Genomic DNA, 20,845 nt, shown 5'->3' with positions numbered 1-20,845 from the left:
AAAGCTATGTAAAAATCATGGTGAGAGAGATCAGGCAATCAAAGTGACCAAGAGATTGCTCTACCTGTGCTGACTGTCACCACCTCGTCGAACACCTCAGGCACTCGTGACAAGATTGTCGAGGCAGTGTGTGCTATTGCTCTGTCATCCCGAAAATATCCATCCAGTAATTTATCTCCTGGGAGTTGATCCACATATGGATTAAACAGTTTCTGGACATAGTGGTTAGCATTAGCACTTTATTAAAATAATTTTGTTATGATATGGACTTCAGACATTGCACACCAAATGCCAATCTTGAGATTATGCAGTGGCTGTTCAGAGTACTGATGGGGGATTTTCTGCTGCATAGTGGTGCATGTTATGTGAGTTCACATACTGTAACTGGCTGAACCAGACCTCGTCTGAAGATGATGATCCTAAAGTCCTGACTACAATTCACTCAGAAGCCACTGGCAGAACTCAATATTCGAAAGTTCATCTTCACACTTTAACTCATCGACAACAGTAAATTTGTAAGGACACAGGTGCAGGTTCTTTTTGATAATGTTTAAGCTTGACATTCTCTTAATTAAGACAATTCTCATTTATTGTTCCACCTCAGTTGCACATTTTTAGGTAGATTACATGTTTTGATCACCCTGGATCATCTCCAGATCTAAGTAGTTGCATCTGCAACTGGTCTTTTCTACCCAGAATCACATATTGTAGTACTGAAATCTGAAGATTATCCAGAGTGATCGAAACATGTAACCTAATTAAAAATGTCCAACTGAGATGGAGCAATAAATGAGAATTATCTTTATTTTCTAAATGGTTGCTGACTCTCGCAAAACTATTATGTCGACTGTAGCGAAGACATTCTTAATTCCCACGTGCACAGATAAACTGCATTGAGATTGCATCTGACAACCTTTTTTTAACTCAAGCAATATTTTCTGTTGTTTTCCCACTGAGTTTTGAATGGCAGGCTTTTCCGGAGGTTTTGCCAAAGAGTTTTGCATGGCAGGCTTTGCTGGAGGTTTTGCCAAAAAACTTCCATTCGGAATTCTTATAGAAATGACTCTACACACATTTTCCATACATTGTGTTTCTCGTAACACTTGACAATGAACATTCAGTGTTTTATTGTGAACACCATTCTGTGTTGCATTCAGGTGCTCACTACTGCTCCTGTCTCTCACTCAAATGGCTAAGTACTCGGAACAGGGCATGCGACACATGCCCATTCACAGACATGTGACAGCAACCAAATGCTGTATCAGAATCATGGTTTTCAGTATTTTCTGTGAGGACCAGTTCCTCTTTTGATTAACAAGGGTAATTTTCCTGTTAGTCATTCAAATGTTTCTGGACCAATTTTGTTTTGATCACCTCGTATTATGGTTCTCTGCCTAGACCTACTTTCATAGCTGCTCACTGTAACTCCGTGGTGTCCAAATCATCTAAAAGTCCTCTCAGCAGAAAGGATTTACATCTGGAAGCAATGCTGTGCAGTTACCCTTAAGTCAGTGTGGCACTTTCTTAGTAGTAACATTTACAGTGAGACAAACAGAAAATTTTCAAAAAGTGGATGTACTTGGTGATTACCTAGTTTGGTCCTCTTATACAACAGCCTTGTTTCTATTGTCTTATTCAGTGATGAGTATTAATGATGCAGAGTAACTGAAACAAAATTGGAAAGTGGATGGTGTGACATCCTGAAAATAAAGAGTAAGATGGGAGACTGTTTAGAAGGGTATCAGTGAACTATATTAGACCACTGCACTTGTACATTGACCTTTAGCTTGCTGACTATCACATAAACAAATTATCACAGGATTCATTTCCCTTATAGTTACATCTGTGAACTAAATCCAATTTTGAAGTTTCAGCGCTATGGATCCACTGTAGTGGCATGCAGTGGACATTGAACATACAAAACATGTGACCAGCCAGCACATTAAGATGGAGCTTTTTACCAGCACACACTGAAAGTAACACTAACACTTATGAATATATCTGCAGTACTGGACCTGGCATAAAATAATTTTTGTCTCCCATAGTACCAGCTGTTGTCATAGGGAAGTATACATAGATGCTGCATGACCACCATCCAGGTGCCATAAAACATTTATGCAGAGGTTGTCACTGATATTGCACAGCTGCATCACCCATATGTTTTCTGTGAGGTTTTTAACGCACATCGTGTTATAGGCCTCTGCCATCACCTGCTGCTAAATTTGAAGAATTAACAGCCTTTTGTCATTGAGGATTTAGGACTTCTGAACATGAGGCACAATTCACATTAATCATTTTACCTTATTGTGGAAGATGTGGAATAGATGTAAATAATTTTTGCTAATGGGATAGAGTGTGCGTACATAAGAGAGCACGTGCACTATTTCTGTGTGTGCTTTTTAGGAAGATTTTACATTTTTACTCTAGAAGAAATTTTATGTTATTATTTTAACCATACTTATTTCCTCAAATTTTGTACTTGAGTGTCTTGCACCCAAAGAAATTTACCTTCACCACCAGACAAAGCGCATGCCTCCAGATGAGAATGTGAATAGTTACTCGCCAGGACATTATCATGTGGAGGCAGGTGATTGGTTTGTCTAAAACTCCCATGATTGAGGGGTGGTGTGGTGAAGAATATTGGAAAAGAAAGTATATTCCTATGCAAAAATGCATCTACTTTACAACAAAGTGCCCATCTAAGTCAAATCAGTTAATATTTTTGCTGTGAGTAGATTCAGCCATTGAAGTGCAATCACATTAAGTGCTTCTAGTTTTTCATTTCCTTCCTTTGATTTATGAACACCTGCTTCAGAGGTGCCCCTTAAGCCATTTCTTGTTGTTATAAATATCACCTGGTTCCCAAGGAGGGGCAGCAGCCTTTCAGCAGTTGCAGGGGCATGGCCTTGCTATGGGGGTACTGCAACTGTCTGATAGCAAGGGGAAACTGCAGTCATAATTCTTCCTGAGGGCATGCAGCTCTATATAGAGTTAAGTGTTAGGAAGTCTTTTCTGGTAGTCTTTGTGTGGAGTGTAGCCTCGTCGAAGAGATGGAGATATTCCGCAGTCAAAAATCACCTGCCGGTGTCATGCTCAATGAGCAGACAATGACAAAGAACACCCATTTTTGAGAGTTCTTTGTGGGCTGGCTGGCTCCCCAGGCTGAAACATGAGATGTCCATCAGTCTCCGAAGAAGACTTTTAAACACTTTTGAGTTAGCACTTTCACAGTGCCATGTGAGCTGCTCACAGTAAGAGAACATTTTCCACAGAGTACACATGTAAATACTTATTTTGCTAACTTGGTCCTCATTATATTCCTAATGATCCATAACATCAAACTATGGTAGTGTATTTTTCATGATGTATGGTTGTTAGTATAAAAAGTTATTCTTAATATCATTGTAAGCACATTGTATCAGTTCATCTAATAGAATTTGGAAGTAAATATTTTTAAAATAGCTTGTCTCTAATATAAATATTGGTTTATTGAAGGAATAAATTTTCAACATTATCACATAATTTTCAACATTATCACATAAATAGTTTGTATAATGACATTGAGACAGATTTATTTGGATTTGGCACACCAGGGGGCATAGTTGTATGATTTTGTTCTGGTTTCCAGTACCAGGTGGACAAGAAATTTGAATAAGAAATAAATGTGTTTTAAATATCTGCTGCAGTTTTATTGATGATGCCATGGTTTCATTAACACATACTTGTGGAAAAGACAATTCTATTGGTACATAAGCAGTTCTAAATAGCTTGTAATCCTATTCAACAACCTAGTTTGCATTAGTAGCATTCATATTTTCTTGCACTATATCGATGTTTTTAACTCTATAACCCTGTAATCTGTTTTCATATAAACCTCCATACAACTTACTGTTTTCTATATGAATAAATACTGTGTATTGTACATGTATTCAGTAAATAGCACACTGATGGCATCCACCACAAACATGGTGCTTAGATTCATAGGCTTTTGTAAGCAGCTGGCTCAGTTTAAATCTTACCTGCTAGTTGGCATGGTCTTTGTGCACAATTGTGAGAGTCCACAGGAGTCTTAGTGTGTATTTTACCTTGTAAAACTCGATGTTCTCCATTGTAAATGACACATATGTTTGTATATTGGTCATTTAGGTTGACACTGTTTTTATTTTAGTACTGAAGATGATTACTCTGTGACTGAAAATGACATGCAGTAATAATAATAAAAAGATTTAAGATTTATACGGGCAGTGGTAGAGATTCCCTCGTTTACAATACTTGTTGTGTGGTCACAGTGCACAAACTTCCTAATGGAATCCAATCTCAATTGTATTTAAACAGCATCACTAAGATGTCCACGGATGCTGCATGTTGGAGGAAGATACTACGTGCCCAGACCACGATTTCATCATCGTACCGGACATTGTTCACGAGGAAGAATATTTTCCCGCCCAGTCACGCCTGCTGAACAGTTACGGTATGAATATTTTAATTTTTTTGTGAATATTTATATTGGTTGGAACCCCAAATAAAAATATCACATGCTTCAAAGTAACACAGAGTTAGTGCTGAGTTGTATACTGGTAATTTCTGTCACGCTTGCAGTTGATGGGTTTTACTTCCTTCCCCCAATACAAGGGTGCAGTCACTATCTGAAACTATAATTGTTTCTCTGCATATGTCTGTCGCATAGTTGTAACTCCTGAATCTCATGTCAAGTCAGGTATAAATATTTCATACAAGTAGTCTGAATTATGATAAATTAAGTTGTGAAAAACATCGCCATTGCCACAAAGCAAACATTAGCCATAACTTGAGAGCAGCAGTGACTAGAGAGTGCAGGGAGTGTGACCAAATTCGTAATTGATGTGGTGGTCTAGTGGTAGAGTATGTGGCTTGAAACCAAAAAGTTGTGGGATTGAATCCTGGTTGGTTCTCTTTTTTTCACTCTGCCTTTTAACCTAGCATTCACCTTTCATTGAACTAGAGATTCGCCAGAAACGAAACATGTCTCAGAATCCATGTTACACTGTAGCTCCACTCTCCCTGGTTGAATAACTGGTTAAGGACATTCAAGTCACCTATTTGAGATCCAGCGTATTGAAGTTGTTCAGGGGGGGATATTTGTGAATCCTAAATCTGTGATTTTCAATTATTTGTGAAAATCTGCTTCAGCATGAGATACAGCTTTACTTTGTTCATAAAAAGTAAGTTTTGCAGCAGCGGATGATTCATCTTTCTGCTTCATACTTCCGAGTCAAACATGTATGTGAATTTTATTCTTTGCATGTCGTGGCGAAAAATGTTATTTGTTTGGACACTTTCAAACTATACGTAAGACTGGTAAATGAATCTCCACTAGCAAGAAACAGATTTAAGTCTCTTAAAGATCATAAAGACATGGGCATGACCTTGAATGGGATTCAGAAATTGTGGATGAATACCGAAGATTTTGATATACTTCTACAGATGGTTGAGGGACACATTTAAAAATATGACAACAATTTATCTGCCACTTCATGCTTCCCTCACATTAGCAATTGCAATTTACACTCTTAATTCACTGCAAATTGTTCAAACAATGATCAGTGAGTTACTCAACTTTGAAGTATTCTAATATATGATCAATTACAAAATGATAACCACCATATCATCAGGCTGTGATATGAGACTTACAGTATGAAATAATCAAATATTTTAACCAATAATTTCCTTGCAGTTGTTTGAAAACAGTTGCATAGCAAAAAAATGTAATAATCCGAAATGTGAGAGGTTTTTATATTTTGTTACATGTAAAATGTTTTACAAAAACTATTTCAGCAGCTTTGCTTCATTTACATACAGTACATTCTTTCAGGATTGTGCCAGTTAACTCAATATTCAGCTTTTGGCTTTCATTAAATCAAACCTAGGTGTGGATGTGATTCTTTGATTGGTGTATTGAAGTAGTCAGCCATAAAGAGTTTATGACAAAGAATTGGAAGAGTGGGGTTTCAACAGTGCATCACATCTTAACAAGGGCAGTGCTGTAACATAAGCTAAACATAGTCAATCCAAATGCCTACTCTTGGACTATGCTGTAGAAGTTCTGCTGTAAAGCCCTCACAAATCCTCCATACAGTCCTGATTTTCCTCCACGTGATTTCCATACTTTTGCAGTTCTGAAGAAAGGTATTCATGAAACGGAGAGATGCACACCTGGATACAATCATGGTTATGTTGTTGTTGTTGTTGTGGTTGTGGTCTTCAGTCCTGAGACTGGTTTGATGCAGCTCTCCATGCTAGCCTATCCTGTGCAAGCATCTTCTTCTCTCAGTACTTACTGCATCCTACATGCTTCTGAATCTGCTTAGTGTATTCATCTCTTGGTCTCCCTCTATGATTTTTACCCTCCACACTGCCCTCCAATAGTAAATTGGTGATTCCTTGATGCCTCAGAACATGTCCTACCAACCGGTCCCTTCTTCTTGTCAAGTTGTGCCACAAACTCTTCTTCTCTCCAATTCTATTCAATACCTCCTCATTAGTTATGTGATCTACCCATGTAATCTTCAGCATTCTTCTGTAGCACCACATTTCAAAAGCTTCTATTCTCCTCTTGTCCAAACTATTTATCATCCATGTTTCACTTCCATACATGGCTACACTCCATACAAATACTTTCAGAAATTACTTCCTGACACTTAAATCTATACTCGATGTTAACAAATTTCTCTTCTTCAGAAAAGCTTTCCTTGCCATTGCCAGTTTGCATTTTATGCCATACTTTGACCATCATTAGTTATTTTGCTCCCCAAATAGCAAAACTCATTTACTACTTTAAGTGTCTCATTTCCTAATTTAATTCCCTCAGCATCACCCGTCTTAATTCGACTACATTCCATTATCCTCGTTTTGCTTTTGTTGATGTTCATCTTATATCCTCCTTTCAAGACACTGCGCATTCTGTTCAGCTGCTCTTCCAGGTCCTTTGCTGTCTCTGACAGAATTACAATGTCATTGACGAACCTCAAAGTTTTTATTTCTTCTCCATAGATTTTAATACCTACTCCGAATTTTGTTTCCTTTACTGCTTACTCAATATACAGATTGAATAACATCGGGTATAGGCTACAACCCTGTCTCACTCCCTTCCCAACCACTGCTTCCCTTTCATACCCATCGACCCTTATAACTGCCATCTGGTTTCTGTACAAATTGCAAATAGCCAAATGCTCCCTGTATTTTATCTCTGCCACCTTTAGAATTTGAAAGAGAGTATTCCAGTCAACATTGTCAAAAGCTTTCTCTAAGTCTACAAATGCTAGAAACGTAAGTTTGCCTTTCCTTAATCTTTCTTCTAAGATAAGTTGTAGGGTCAGTATTGCCTCACGTGTTCCAATATTTCTACGGAATCCGTACTGATCTTCCCCGAGGTTGGCTTCTACCAGTTTTTCCATTCAGGCAACTGCAAATGTTTTTCTGAGGGATGAGACCATCTTTTCTCACAGTGGGATAAATGTATTAACTGTTACGGCAATTAGTTTTGAAAAAATGAATTACACACTTTTTTCCACCCGTCTTTTTTTTAATTTCATTGCCCTTTATATTTAATGTGTTATTACTGTTATTTGTTGTATGACACTGAATGATGTCCGAAGCAAGTTAGTTAATGGTATTCCATAGGAAAGTTTGATGTCACACATTTTATGTGGGGATTGTCAAACAAGGTCAATCAAGTGGATACACCGTTGACAATTGTTTGTGATATGTTGTTGACAAAACGCATACTCCCAAAATGAAAGCATGAGATAAGTGGCATCAGTGTCGAAATATTTAGGGCAGTGAAAAATGTAGAAAACTGCAGCTTATGGATCTAATATTGTCCCATACATGGAATTGAAAATGTGGAGCGGAAATTTAATACTTCTCTATATTATATATGACCCTCAGCCTGGCTTATATACGTAGGTATTATGACACTGGAGTATCTGTTACAGAAGACCATGGTTTCTGCAGACCCTCACTCAGACGTATCGCAGCTCTACTGGGAGATCGGGAGAAGAGGTATGTATCTGGATTGTTAAAGTAAGTAAAAGATGTTATATTAGTTAATTGAAGTTATTACTATAGTTGATTGTCATCATACTAGTGTATTTTGTAGTCAAAAGTTTAATATATTGAACTGATATTTTGCAAAACTCTATTCCATGTATGAGAATGGTATTATTCTTTTGCCCACTACTTGCTGTGAAACACTGGTAGTGGTGTTTTGGGTAATCATGCCTGTGAAGGTAGTATAGCCCAGTTCTGGATGGGTGGTTAGTCTAAAATTTATGATAAAGGACTGTACCACTTGTCGTTGATTATTTCATTGAAAATTCTGTACCCAGTTCCTAAGACCATGACGAAGTATTTGTAACATTCACTGTCACACAGTTGTTGTACGGCTTTCATTTGCCTTTTCTGTGAGTTATGCATAACATTTAAATTTATTTGTTTTTTATGATCAGTTTTCATTAAGAGTAATATTTTATAGTAACATTTAATCCTCCTCATAGGCAACCATCAACTTCAGTGACTGTGCTAATAGTTGAGAAAGTCTCCTGCTATTATCATCATTCTGTTTATTGAAATGATTTATTAACATTAGAACAGTTAACTGTGGAGTTACTGTACAAGGGTAAGTGAAGCGACTGATGGGCAAAATTAAGAAATCTGTTCTTGATAACTGAAAGGAATGTAATGCGCAGCAAAAAATCCAAGAAATTTTACAAGTACAGTCGGGCACATTGCGTAGCATATAGAGCATACAATGTGTATCAGCATGTGTCCTTGATACATATAACCTAGTGTACAATAGGGGTTTTACAAAATTTTTATACTCCGTAAATCATTTTGGAAATATACAGCATGTGGTATGAAAGGCCCAGGTAATATAGCATACGTTAGTTTTTGTCTGTGCATAAAGTAACTCGTGCTGTGTTTTCTGGAATGTAGACATGTTAATGGGAATCCACATACATGAAAAGATACTGAAACATTTCAGGCTAAGACTTTTGTGTAACAAGGTTAATTTCTGATGCAAAACATATGAAGAGCAGTAATAATGGCATATAATAACAGTTTGAGTAGTACTAGTTGCATTCTCTGGTGACAAGTGCTTGCATAGATATTAGGCTATAAAGGTATTGTGTGCACCCACTATTAGCAGATATTTATTTAGGAACAGTGCATACCTTTGGCCGAACACCATGCCTTTTAAAAATGAACAATTGCTGATTTGCAAGAAAAGAATATTTCTGCATGTCTCCTACTGTCCATTGATTTTCATGAGGCAGAGGTCATGCTGTATCCACCATTTTAAAGGCAGTAAGCCTCTATGAGGCACATCAATTACCTGATCTTGAGTTTGGTGTTTGGGTACTCAACACAGATTTTGGAATTGCCTACTGCTACATTAAGCAATATGAGCTCTTATAGGGTCTCCGCAACTTTGCAGACCTTGGAGACTTCAGACTGTTAGGTATATTTTCTGTTGCTTGGTTGCGATTGAAAGTTGTACATAATAATTTGCCTTATTCATACAAAAGCAAAGATGAGCTTTTAATTAATTTTTTAAAATAACAATATGTTTGAACACCTATTTTGTATACCTGTACAGAATATTCAGACTTCATTTTCTGCCTCTTTTTTTATATCGACCAGGATTAGTAACTACTGACTTTCTATCAGTTCATGCGTCAGGTAAAGACTTACAGTAGTGGGATAGGTACTGTTTGCTGTGAACATTAGTAAAGCAAAATTTGCCCTCTCACACAACAAGAATCAGTTCATATACATTTGGTACTTCAACCAAGAAAAAGCTCAATCTTGGCAATATTTTATGTAATGGACTGAAATTGCCACAATGTATTTAGACTGTGTTATGTAGCCTTCTACTTCAGAAAGATACGTCATGCACATTTGGAATCCAATCTATTATCTGGGTTTTAGCAGCCACCAATGCTAATGAGGCCGTGAAGTTGGTGATAGAATGATTTGTAAAAAAATATTCAGAAGGTGTTTTTAACCTTTCAGGATGGTTCAGATTGTTACATGTTCTGCTGACAGAATGAAATCTTTGTTTTGGAGCCAACTCTTTGCTCTGGTTAAGTCATTCTTACTTTTCAAAGCTGGTCCAGCAGGGTTTTTAGCATATCCTGTGTGATGGTTTGAGGAATGGTAGCAACTGATACTCATATATGTCCCATTTAAGAGTCTTGAAAAATTTACAATTCCTGATAAAAAGCAAAGCTGAATGTTTGACTCTGTGCAGCTCTACCTGTCAAGAAAGTCCTTCATGTGTTTCTGCATCAGTTCAGTTTTCAGTAGAATGACATGATATATCACCATAAATGAAAATAATTAATTTTTGACAATGTAATATAAATGGATAGTTTAGAAATGTACTTACCAAGCAGCAGCAGCAGGAGAACACACACATAAAAAGGTTTTACGTATACAAGCTTTTGGTGCCCATACCTCCATCTTCTGACAGAACGGTTGAAGGGGAAGGAAGAGGGGTGAATGGGAAGGACTGGAGAGGTTTAGGAAAAGTGGTTGTTGTTGTGGTCTTCAGTCCAGACACTGGTTTGATGCAGCTCTCCATGCTACTCTATCCTGTGCAAGCTTCTTCATCTCCCAGTACCTACTGCAACCTACATCCTTCTGAATCTTTTTAGTGTATTCATCTCTTGGTCTCTCTATACAATTTTTACCCTCCACACTGCCCTCCAATACTAAATTGGTGATCCCTTGATGCCTCAGAACATGTCCTACCAACCGATCCCTTCTTCTAGTCAAGTTGTGCCCCAAGCTCCTCTTCTCCCCAATTCTATTCAATACCTCCTCATTAGTTATGTGATCTACCCATGTAGTCTTCAGCATTCTTCTGTAGCACCACATTTCGAAAGCTTCTATTCTCTTCTTGTCCAAACTATTTATCATCCACGTTTCACTTCCATACCTGGCTACACTCCATACAAATACTTTCAGAAATGACTTCCTGACACTTAAATCTATACTCGATGTTAACAAATTTCTCTTCTTCAGAAAAGCTTTCCTTGCCATTGCCAGTCTGCATTTTATGCCATACTTTGACCATCATTAGTTATTTTGCTCCCCAAATAGCAAAACTCATTTACTACTTTAAGTGCCTCATTTCGTAATGTGATTCCCTCAGCATCACCTGAGTTAACTCGACTACATGCCATTATCCTCATTTTGCTTTTGTTGTTGATCATCTTATATCCTCCTTTCAAGACACTGTCCATTCCGTTCAACTGCTCTTCCAGGTCCTGCTGTCTCTGACAGAATTACAATGTCATTGGCAAACCTCAAAGTTTTTATTTCTTCTCCATGGATTTTAATTCCTACTCCAAATTTTTCTTTTGTTTCCTTTACTGCTTACTCGATATACAGATTGAATAACATCAGGGTTAGGCTACAACCATGTCTCACTCCCTTCCCAACCACTGCTTCCCTTTCATGTCCCTCAACTCTTATAACTGCCATCTAGTTTCTGTACAAATTGTAAATAGTCTTTCGCTCCCTGTATTTTACTCCTGCCAACTTTAGAATTTGAAAGAGAGTATTCCAGTCAACATTGTCAAAAGCTTTCTCTAAGTTTACAAATACTAGAAATGTAGGTTTGCCTTTCCATAATCTATCTTCTAAGATAAGTCGTATGGTCAGTATTGCCTCACGTGTTCCAACATTTCTACGAAATCCAAATTGATCTTTCCTGAGGTCTGCTTCTACCAGTTTTTACATTTGTCTGTAAAGAATTCGCATTAGTATTTTGCAGTTGTGACTTATTAAATGGATAGTTTGGTAATTTTCACACCTGTCAACACCCGCTTTCTTTGGGATTGGAATTATCATATTCTTCTTGAAGTCTGAGGGTATTTTGCTTGTCTCATACATCTAGCTCACCAGATGGTAGAGTTTTGTCAGGGCTGGATCTTCCAAGGCTATCAGTAGTTCTAATGGAATTTTGTCTACTCCCGGGGCCTTGTTTCGACTTAGGTCTTTCAGTGCTCTGTCAAACTCTTCACACAGTATCATATCTCCCAGTTCATCTTCATCTACATTCTCTTCCATTTCCATAATATTGTCCTCAAGTACATCGCCCTTGAATAGACCCTCTATATACTCCTTCCACTTTTCTGCTTTCCTTTCTTTGCTTAGAACTGGCTTTCCATCTGAGCTCTTGATATTCATACAAGTTGTTCTTTTTTCTCCAAAGGTCTCTTTTATTTTCCTGTAGGCAGTATCTATCTTACCCTTACATTTGTCCTGTAGCCATCCCTTCTTAGCCATTTTGCACTTCCTTCGATCTCATTTTTGAGATGTTAGTATTCCCTTTTGCCTGCTTCATTTACTGCGTTTTTATATTTTCTCATTTCAACAATTAAATTCAGTATATCTTCTGTTACCCAAGGATTTCTACTAGCCCTTGTCTTTTAGCCTACTTGATCCTCTGCTGCCGTCACTATTTCATCTCTCAAAGCTACCCATTTTTCTTCTACTGTATTTCTTTCCTCCATTTTTGTCAATCGTTCCTTAATGCTCTCTCTGAAACTCTCTACAACCTCTGGTTCTGTCAGTCTATCCAGGTCCTAAATCTCTGTCTTACCATTATATAATCTGTCTGAAACCTTCTAGTATCTTCAGGCCTCTTCCATGTATACAGCCTTCTTTCATGATTCTTGAACCAAGTGTTAGCTATGATTAAGTTATACTCCGTGCAAAATTCTACTGGGTGGCTTCCTCTTTCATTCTTTACCTCCGTTCCATATTCACCTACTATGTTTCCTTCTCTTTCATTTCCTACTACCGAATTCCAGTCATCCTTGACTATAAAATTTTCGTCTCCCTTCACTATCTGAATAATTTCTTTTATCTCATCATACATTTCATCAATCTCTTCGTCATCTGCGGAGGTAGTTGGCATATAAACTTGTACTGCTGTGGTATGTGTGGGCTTCATATCTATCCTGGCTACAATAATGCGTTCACTATGCTGTTTGTAGTAGCTTACCTGCATTCCTATTTTTTTATTCATTGTTAAACCTACTCCTGCATTACCCCTATTTGATTTTATTTTTATAACCCTGTATTCACCTGACCAGAAGTCCTGTTCCTCCTGCCACGGAACTTCACTAATTCCCACTATATCCAACTTTAACCTGTAGTGGTTAATAAAAAAGAAAAAGACAAGAAAAGAAAAGAAAAGGTTGAAAAGATTGGAAATGTGGGAAGAACTGGTGAATAAAAAGGGGGTTTTAAAATCGTAAATGACCGTGAAAAAGGGAAAGAATGAAATGCAAATCGGACTTTGTATTACAGAAAAGTTATCGGACTTCGTGATTTGGAAAAGCTATTGTTGGGGTGGTCCTTGTGGTGTTTCTGAGCAAAAGTCAAACCAATTTCCACTACAAAAATTATTTGGGGAAAAAAAAAAAAACGGAGAATAACAAATGTGACTAACAGGGGGAAGTGGCATAGATAAGAGTTCATCCTTTACCATGTTAACATGTCTTCTCGCATGCGGCGTCCACCTCTTCAAAAATCTCCTACTTCATTTCTGCGTGAAAAGTCTTAGCTGCTCCGAAATCTTGCAATAAATTTTCACTGTCCAGGAATTACTAATGTAGACAAACTAAAACCATCTTGGTGTTGAATGCAATACATTTTACATTGCTGCTTTCAACCTCCAAATTTCGTACAAACTTTCACAATACGTCTGCACATCAATGAGTTTTTTCATCTTAATCCGACCAAGACAAGCTAATAATTTTTTACGTCTGAATTAAGCTTCGGCTCTCAAGAGACAAAAAACTGATGGGGGGGGGGGGGGGGGGGAGAGTTACAATTTTAGCATTTTCTCTGCCGTCGAGCGCTCGCACCGCTGCGACGGTATAATTTATATCTGCGGGAACGAGCGTAGTGCGGCGAAATTCAAAGTCCCGCTACATCGCCCCCTCGACTGTCACGCTAAAACATTTAGCGTGGCAGGCTAGCAAACAATATAATAGATATACCTACATGTCAATATATACATATTTTCATAGGAAAGGCCATGTGCATTCATAGGGGATAATCTTTGTCAATACTTACTTTCTAAATCTATATATATACCGAGCGAGGTGGCGCAGTGGTTAGCACACTGGACTCGCATTCGGGAGGACGGCGGTTCAATCCCGTCTCCGGCCATCCTCATTTAGGTTTTCCGTGATTTCCCTAAATCGCTTCAGGCAACTGCCGGGATGGTTCCTTTGAAAGGGCACGGCCGATTTCCTTCCCCATCCTTCCCTCACCCGAGCTTGCGCTCCGTCTCTAATGACCTCGTTGTCGACGGGACGTTAAACACTAATCTCCTCCTCCTCCTCTAAATCTATATACTAAATACAATTGTTACAGTTTTGATCCCTTTTACAAAATTAATATACATATATTTACATAGAGTTTGTTTGAGCAAGCTGCTCACCAGCGCAGTTAATGTTGTGCGCTTCCAGCGTTGGTTTCCCAATGCATCTCTGGCAGCACGTAGTCTTTGCACATGCCCAATAGCATCACTGAATTTCGCGTGCGGCAGTTTCAAAATCGCTGTGTTATGACAGTCTTGCACAGTATTCACTTTCACATAGTGTTCATTACAAGTTGTTATTCCAGCATAAATGGCATGTTAAGTCTGGTGACACCATGAGATTGAGCGTGTGCGTGATCTGAAGCAATGTCCATGCCTTCTGTTACAACAGAACGCTTCAAGTCTTAGTGCGTTTTCATGACTATTGTTCGCGGGGCATATATGGTCGATGTAGTTTTTAGCTTCCACATCGCCTATGACAGGTGCTGAGTTTGTTGTCTCCAAAGCATCTGAAGGCCGGCCAGGAACAACGGCGTCGATGTTCGCGAAGGTAGGTGTTTCATCACATTGTTTACACTTGCCAACAAACGTTCATTTGCAGTGTGAAAATCCTCATTATCGTCGAAGTAAATTGCAGTTTATATCGGTTTACAAACAGTTATTTGGTTTATGCACCACAGGTTTCACAAATTTCATCGTTTGTGATGTACACAGTTTAACACAGTTTGCAACACTTTTTTGCCATATTTACATTTTAACAATGTTCACTGTGGCCCAGCATGTTTACATCGTTAATTATGAAAGCTTACTCTTCGTGGACACATTTCAAAATATGTTAACAATATGCAAGGTTTTAATACATATACAAATACATATAAATTTACAAGAATATGCATGTGAAATATTTACACTAAAAAATTATACTAAGTCCCATTGGCTTTCTTTTATTGGGGTATTAAGTTTCTTTATTAAGGTTTGGACGTGCCAAGGGATATCGGACTTAATATTTAAAGCACGGGCTTTCCTTCATTTATTATTTCTTTCTTTCTTTTGATTCCATATCTTGGCTAGTGGTTGACCAGGCTTGTAATGCCATCAATATTCATGTCTTTTTATTCATACCTGAAAGTTTACTGTCACACAGTATATGCTTACATTCCATAAACAAACAATACCCAGCTGCAGGAGGTGGTAGGATAATGGAGAAAGAAAGATAGAATGGAAGAAACTATTCACTACCTATAAACTACCAAATCCTACAGCTACTACATAAAAAGAGAACATAATACATTATAACATTTGCATCATCTTCAAGGGGTGTGTGAAAGGAGGTGCTTATAATTTACCAAATCATGGGTAAATGTAAGTGTCCTTACGTCAAGCCTGTGTAGTGTAACATCATGACAGATTCTCAGTTTGTGTTCTGGCTGTTCATATGACTAGGTGTATTATACCTTAACAAATCCTTGCATGAGTAAATCACATATCTGCTCAGTACTTCCTCGATATCTCCACTTCTTGTGGATACTGTCTATACAAATGGAAGATATATCTCACAGAGATTGTCTCTCTCATAGTGTGTATTATATAATAACGTATCAAATTTCCTCACACGAGTTAACCATTAACTTCCTTTCACTTTGAATGTTGTGTGTATATATATATATATATATCTCATTTCTTTCTATAAAACATAAATAAAGAACATAGTATTATAATTGACAGTAAAATATCTTTTTCTCAGTGTCCGTTGCTCGATGCCGGCTGCACAGGTGGTCACTGCTCCTTTGCACTTACCTTGCATTACCTGAAAAGTCAAATGTTGTCTTTAAAGTAAATGTAATTTTGTCATTTGTTCGCTTAAGTGGAGGTGTTGTAGGAGTCGCAAAACGGCCTTAATAACTCTTCTATCTTTTGCTTCCTCAGGGTCTTCTGTCATGTGTAAATATAATAAAGGCTAACATGGCCCTAAATTTCACTTTTGTAAGTTTTTTTCGTGTTTCAATCATCTTGTTAGGTTCAATATTGATTAGTTGTTCTCCTACAGATAATTGACATATGCCATTACGTAAATCTATGATTGCTTTGTGTTCATTCAAGAAATCCATCCCTGGGATGCAGTGTACAATAAGCTTGTCTACAATCAGAAAATTACACTTGAACTGTGTATTGGAAAATGTGAAGTTAACAAGGGCTTGCATGCGTATGTTCTTAGATTTAGTACCTGTGGCACTAACCACGTGGCAATTCTGTACAGGTAAAGTAGGTATGTTTATAATTTGTTTCAATTCATTATAGAATGCGGTTGACATCACACTTGCAGTAGCACCAGTATCGAATAAAATTTGTACATCATAATTGTTAAACTTAACCCATGCCATAGCTTGTATGAATTCTTTAACACAACTGTCTGATTTAATGTTTTTCTCATTGCTTAATTCCTGTTCTGCTGTCATTTTGTCATCGTACCTGAGGAAACAAACCGTCTCAGCCGTTGCACTCTTACAACACCTCACGACCGAAGCACGAGCGCTTAGCTTGGTCGTCGACTGTTTTCCGTCGTCTGCTGTGTTTGGCCGGGTTCATTGACCAGTACCACTATGTTTACATTCCGGCCAGTTGGCGCCCATGCGTCAGCTGATGGCGCGCCGCAATTGTTATTGCTACTTCATGGCGGGGAGTGCATAACTGTACTGGGGAACGGCGGCGGATTCCGTGGAGGGTTATGATTTGTCATGCGTGAATTTTGTGTGTTCCACATATTCTGTCGGTGATTGTTGGGATTGTTATTGTTTTGATGGTAATTATGTCTGTTATATGGCATGTTCCTGTCAAAGTAGCCCGGGTTGTACCGGTTATTCTCACGTCTCCTATTGCGGTTGTTGTTGTACTGTCTGTGATTTTCATTTTGCATGTAGTTACCATTTTGATATGGGTGGTAATTATTGTTGTTATTATTATTCCACGAATTTCTGCGGTTGTTCCTACCGTCATACACGTTTCCATTTGAATATGTTTCGCGCGCAGGCATTGTATTGTGTCGCGGCGCAGACGGATGGTTCCACCAACCACCGTCACTACGGTTCCTTTGGGGTGGGTGCTGATTTTGGTTACTAATATGAGTAAAATTTGAATGGCGTGAATCGCCTCTGTAAACTACGTCCATTTGATCTAAGAAGTTTAAGAAAGTCTTAATGTCATTCTCCGGTACTCCTATTAATGTCTCGGTATGGAAAGGGTAAGTGGCTCTTTAAAGTGTCAATTATCGCTGGCAAGTCAGCTGGTTTGGACCAGTACAGTGTCTTGTCTAGCTACCTCTCAAAGTATTGTCTTAATGTCTCTTTTTTAGGGTCATAGGTCTCGGGGTTGCACACTTCTCTCCTTAGACTCTGTTGCTCATTCTTGGACCAGAATTCGTCCAAGAAGGCTTGTTCGAACTGTTCAAATGTAAGGCACCGCCTTTCATAGCAGCACCCCACTTATCTGCTCGTCCTCTCATGAGATTGGTGACGTATCTGATTTTATCGACTTCTGACCAACTACATGGAAAAACACCGTCAAATGATCTAATAAACACAATAGGGTGGACTTTATGCTTGTCCTCACTGGAAAATGTCTGGAAATACCCATGCCTTACAAACGTGTCATCGGCCATGCCAGTTGGCACAACTGTATTGACGTGGTTTGTGTCACTTGCTACTCTAGGTGTCGTCCCGTAATATTGCTCGTTTGGTGGAAAAGAAAGCGGCACATTGTAATTTTGATTTGAAATAGGTGATTCCACAATAGATGTTCTGTCTGTGTCATTAGCCATGGTTTTAGCTGTTTTGTCGTTCCCTGACGATACGTTTGCACCAATCGCCAAACACGGCACAACATTGTCTCGTAATTTTGTCACTTCGTCTTCTATGTGTTTTGTCTCGTCTTTAACATGTGTCTTTATTTTGAAAGTATGTCCTGTGTAATTGTTTCAAGTTTTTTGCCCAGGTAGTCGTCACACAATTTACATTCATGTACAATTCTTTCGGCCATGTTGGTGTCGTTGTTTAGTGACGCAAGGTCCGCTCGGTCTTCTAGTTTTTCTATCTTTTCTTTGAGGTGGGTTTGTTCAAGAACTACCATTGTGAGCTGTTGGGTAATATTTCCCACTTCTTCAGTCAGCTTTTCTTGGGTGGAGCTAGCTGAAGTGTGGGCCTGAGCTAACTCTTCCACACGGGTGTTCACTTCCTGCTGCACATTAACTATTTGAGTTAACTGATTCTCACATTGGAGGGTTTGTGTTTTGTTTCATGTGTGAATGTAACCAAAGTTTCTTCCTGTTTAGTGACTCGGTCGGACAATGTCTCAAATCGCTGGCTGAGCTGTTGAGTGGTGTTATTTAATTCTGTCATCTGTTTTGTCGTTCGTTCAAAATTTTCGATCATAGTACGGTTTAATACGTCAAATTTTTTGTCACTTTTATCTAGCCTTTGTTTAAAGTCCTGACCAAGTGCGTCCAGTTTTGCGTCAATTTTCTGACTAACGTCTCGTTTCATGCCTGCAAATAACTCTAATAGTCAGTCCAGTTTGTCAGTCTCCTGTGTCCGATTTGTGTCACGTTGCTGAATTTGTCTCATATTCGGTTCTGACATTGATGTTAACAATGGCGCTGACGGTCTAGCCTCGCGTCCATTCCACATTTCGTCATTTAAAGTCGCCATCTGTGTATTATTACAAATGTTGCGAGTTTGAGGCAAAATCATTGCATTGATCTGTGAACTCGTCCATGGAAGGAAACGCGTACTTTCTTGTTGGTTGAACGATGAATCTAGTTCACTTAACTCGTGTGCCGAAACTATCTCGACCTTACCACGTTCCATTGTAATAGGATGTATAATCGTAAGTCAAAAAGGGAATAATATATGTCTGATTAATAAAGATTTGACTCAAATTTAGGTTGAAATATTTTCTCGTCAATGTAAATGGTTGCTCTATTGCAAACAATAGTTGAGAAAGATGCAGCAGGGCGAACAAAATTTTTTGTAACAAATGACTGTTTGGTGGTCAAATTCACGATCTTCATATGCTACAACAATACTATAATTACCACAAACTACAATAGAGATAGATAATTTTGGAAAAAATGTAGAAGAAAACTACAGGATATGTGGAAATGCAAAAATGGATTCTGCAGTTGGTTGTTGAATGTTTGAATGAAACATAATTGTGTGACTCACCTAAATTTTCTGTGCTGCAGCGGCTGGTCAATCACTTCTGCGTAAATCATATTCGTCAAATTATGGATTTTCTTAATACATCTCCTTCGGATAATCACCAAAAGGTCTCAAAATAACAGTTTTGCATCAATATATGTCATGAAAAGAAAAAACAGATTAAATTAGTTACAAAAATTCTTTACAATATTGTTGTATAATCATTTGCTTAGGTACAATAAAGTTGGTCATTTCGTTACTATTTAAACTTTAGGACTTTTGGTTATTCTTTGTTGGGAAAAAATACAAATTAAAGTTTCAAATTTGCTCAAAAATGACACATCCAAAAATTGCGTCCTGGCGCAGGAGCCAGTTGTAGTGGTTTAAGTCTTCTCGCGTGCGGTGTCCAGGTCTTCAAAAATCTCCTACTTCATTTCTGCGTGAAAAGTCTTAGCTGCTCCGAAATCTTGCAATAAATTTTCATTGTTCAGGAATTACTAATGTATACAAACTAAAACCATCTTGGTGTTGAATGCAATACATTTTACGTTGCTGCTTTCAACCTCCAAATTTCATACAAACTTTCACAACACGTCTGCACATCAATGAGTTTTTTTGTCTTAATCCGACCAAGACTAGCTAATAATTTTTTATGTCTGAATTAAGCTTCAGCTCTCAAGAGACAAAAAACAGATAGAAAACAAAATAAGAGTTACAATTTTAGTATTTTCTCTGCCATCGAGTGCTCATACTGCTGTGACGGTATAATTTATATCTGAGGGAACGAGCATAGCGCGGCAAAATTCAAAGTCCCACTACAAACCTATCCATTTTCCTTTTTAAATTTTCTAACCTATCTGCCCGATTAAGGGATCTGACATTCCACGCTCCGATCTGTAGAACACCAGTTTTCTTTCTCCTGATGACGACGTACTCCTGAGTAGTCCCCGCCCGGAGATCCGAATGGGGGACTATTTTACCTCCTGAATATTTTACCCAAGAGGATGCCATCATCATTGAACCATACAGTTAAGCTGCATGCCCTCAGGAAAAATTACGGCTGTAGTTTCCCCTTGCTTTCAGCCATTCGTAGTACCAGCACAGCAAGGCCGTTTTGGTTAGTGTTACAAGGCCAGATCAGTCAATCATCCATGCCCCTGCAACTACTGAAAAGGCTGATGCCCCTCTTCAGGAACCACACGTTTGTCTGGCCTCTCAACAGATACCCCTCCATTGTGGTTGCACCCACGGTACGGCTATCTGTATC

General features: G+C 38.3%; 1 protein-coding gene across 1 annotated transcript in view; it reads left to right on the top strand.

Moving 5' to 3' along the window:
- Window positions 1-20,845, top strand: part of LOC126155481 (uncharacterized) — a 330,938-nt gene that overhangs the window by 198,634 nt on the left and 111,459 nt on the right. Inside the window, 2 exon segments of the mRNA XM_049916231.1 lie at window positions 4,336-4,471; window positions 7,974-8,040. Coding sequence (XP_049772188.1) covers window positions 4,336-4,471; window positions 7,974-8,040 — 203 coding nt within the window.

This window comes from Schistocerca cancellata, chromosome 2 (genome assembly GCF_023864275.1).
Source record: "Schistocerca cancellata isolate TAMUIC-IGC-003103 chromosome 2, iqSchCanc2.1, whole genome shotgun sequence".
NCBI classification, from domain to species: domain Eukaryota; kingdom Metazoa; phylum Arthropoda; class Insecta; order Orthoptera; family Acrididae; genus Schistocerca; species Schistocerca cancellata.
The sequence above is the reverse complement of the archived record's forward strand: the minus strand, read 5'-3'. Positions and strand labels throughout refer to the sequence as shown.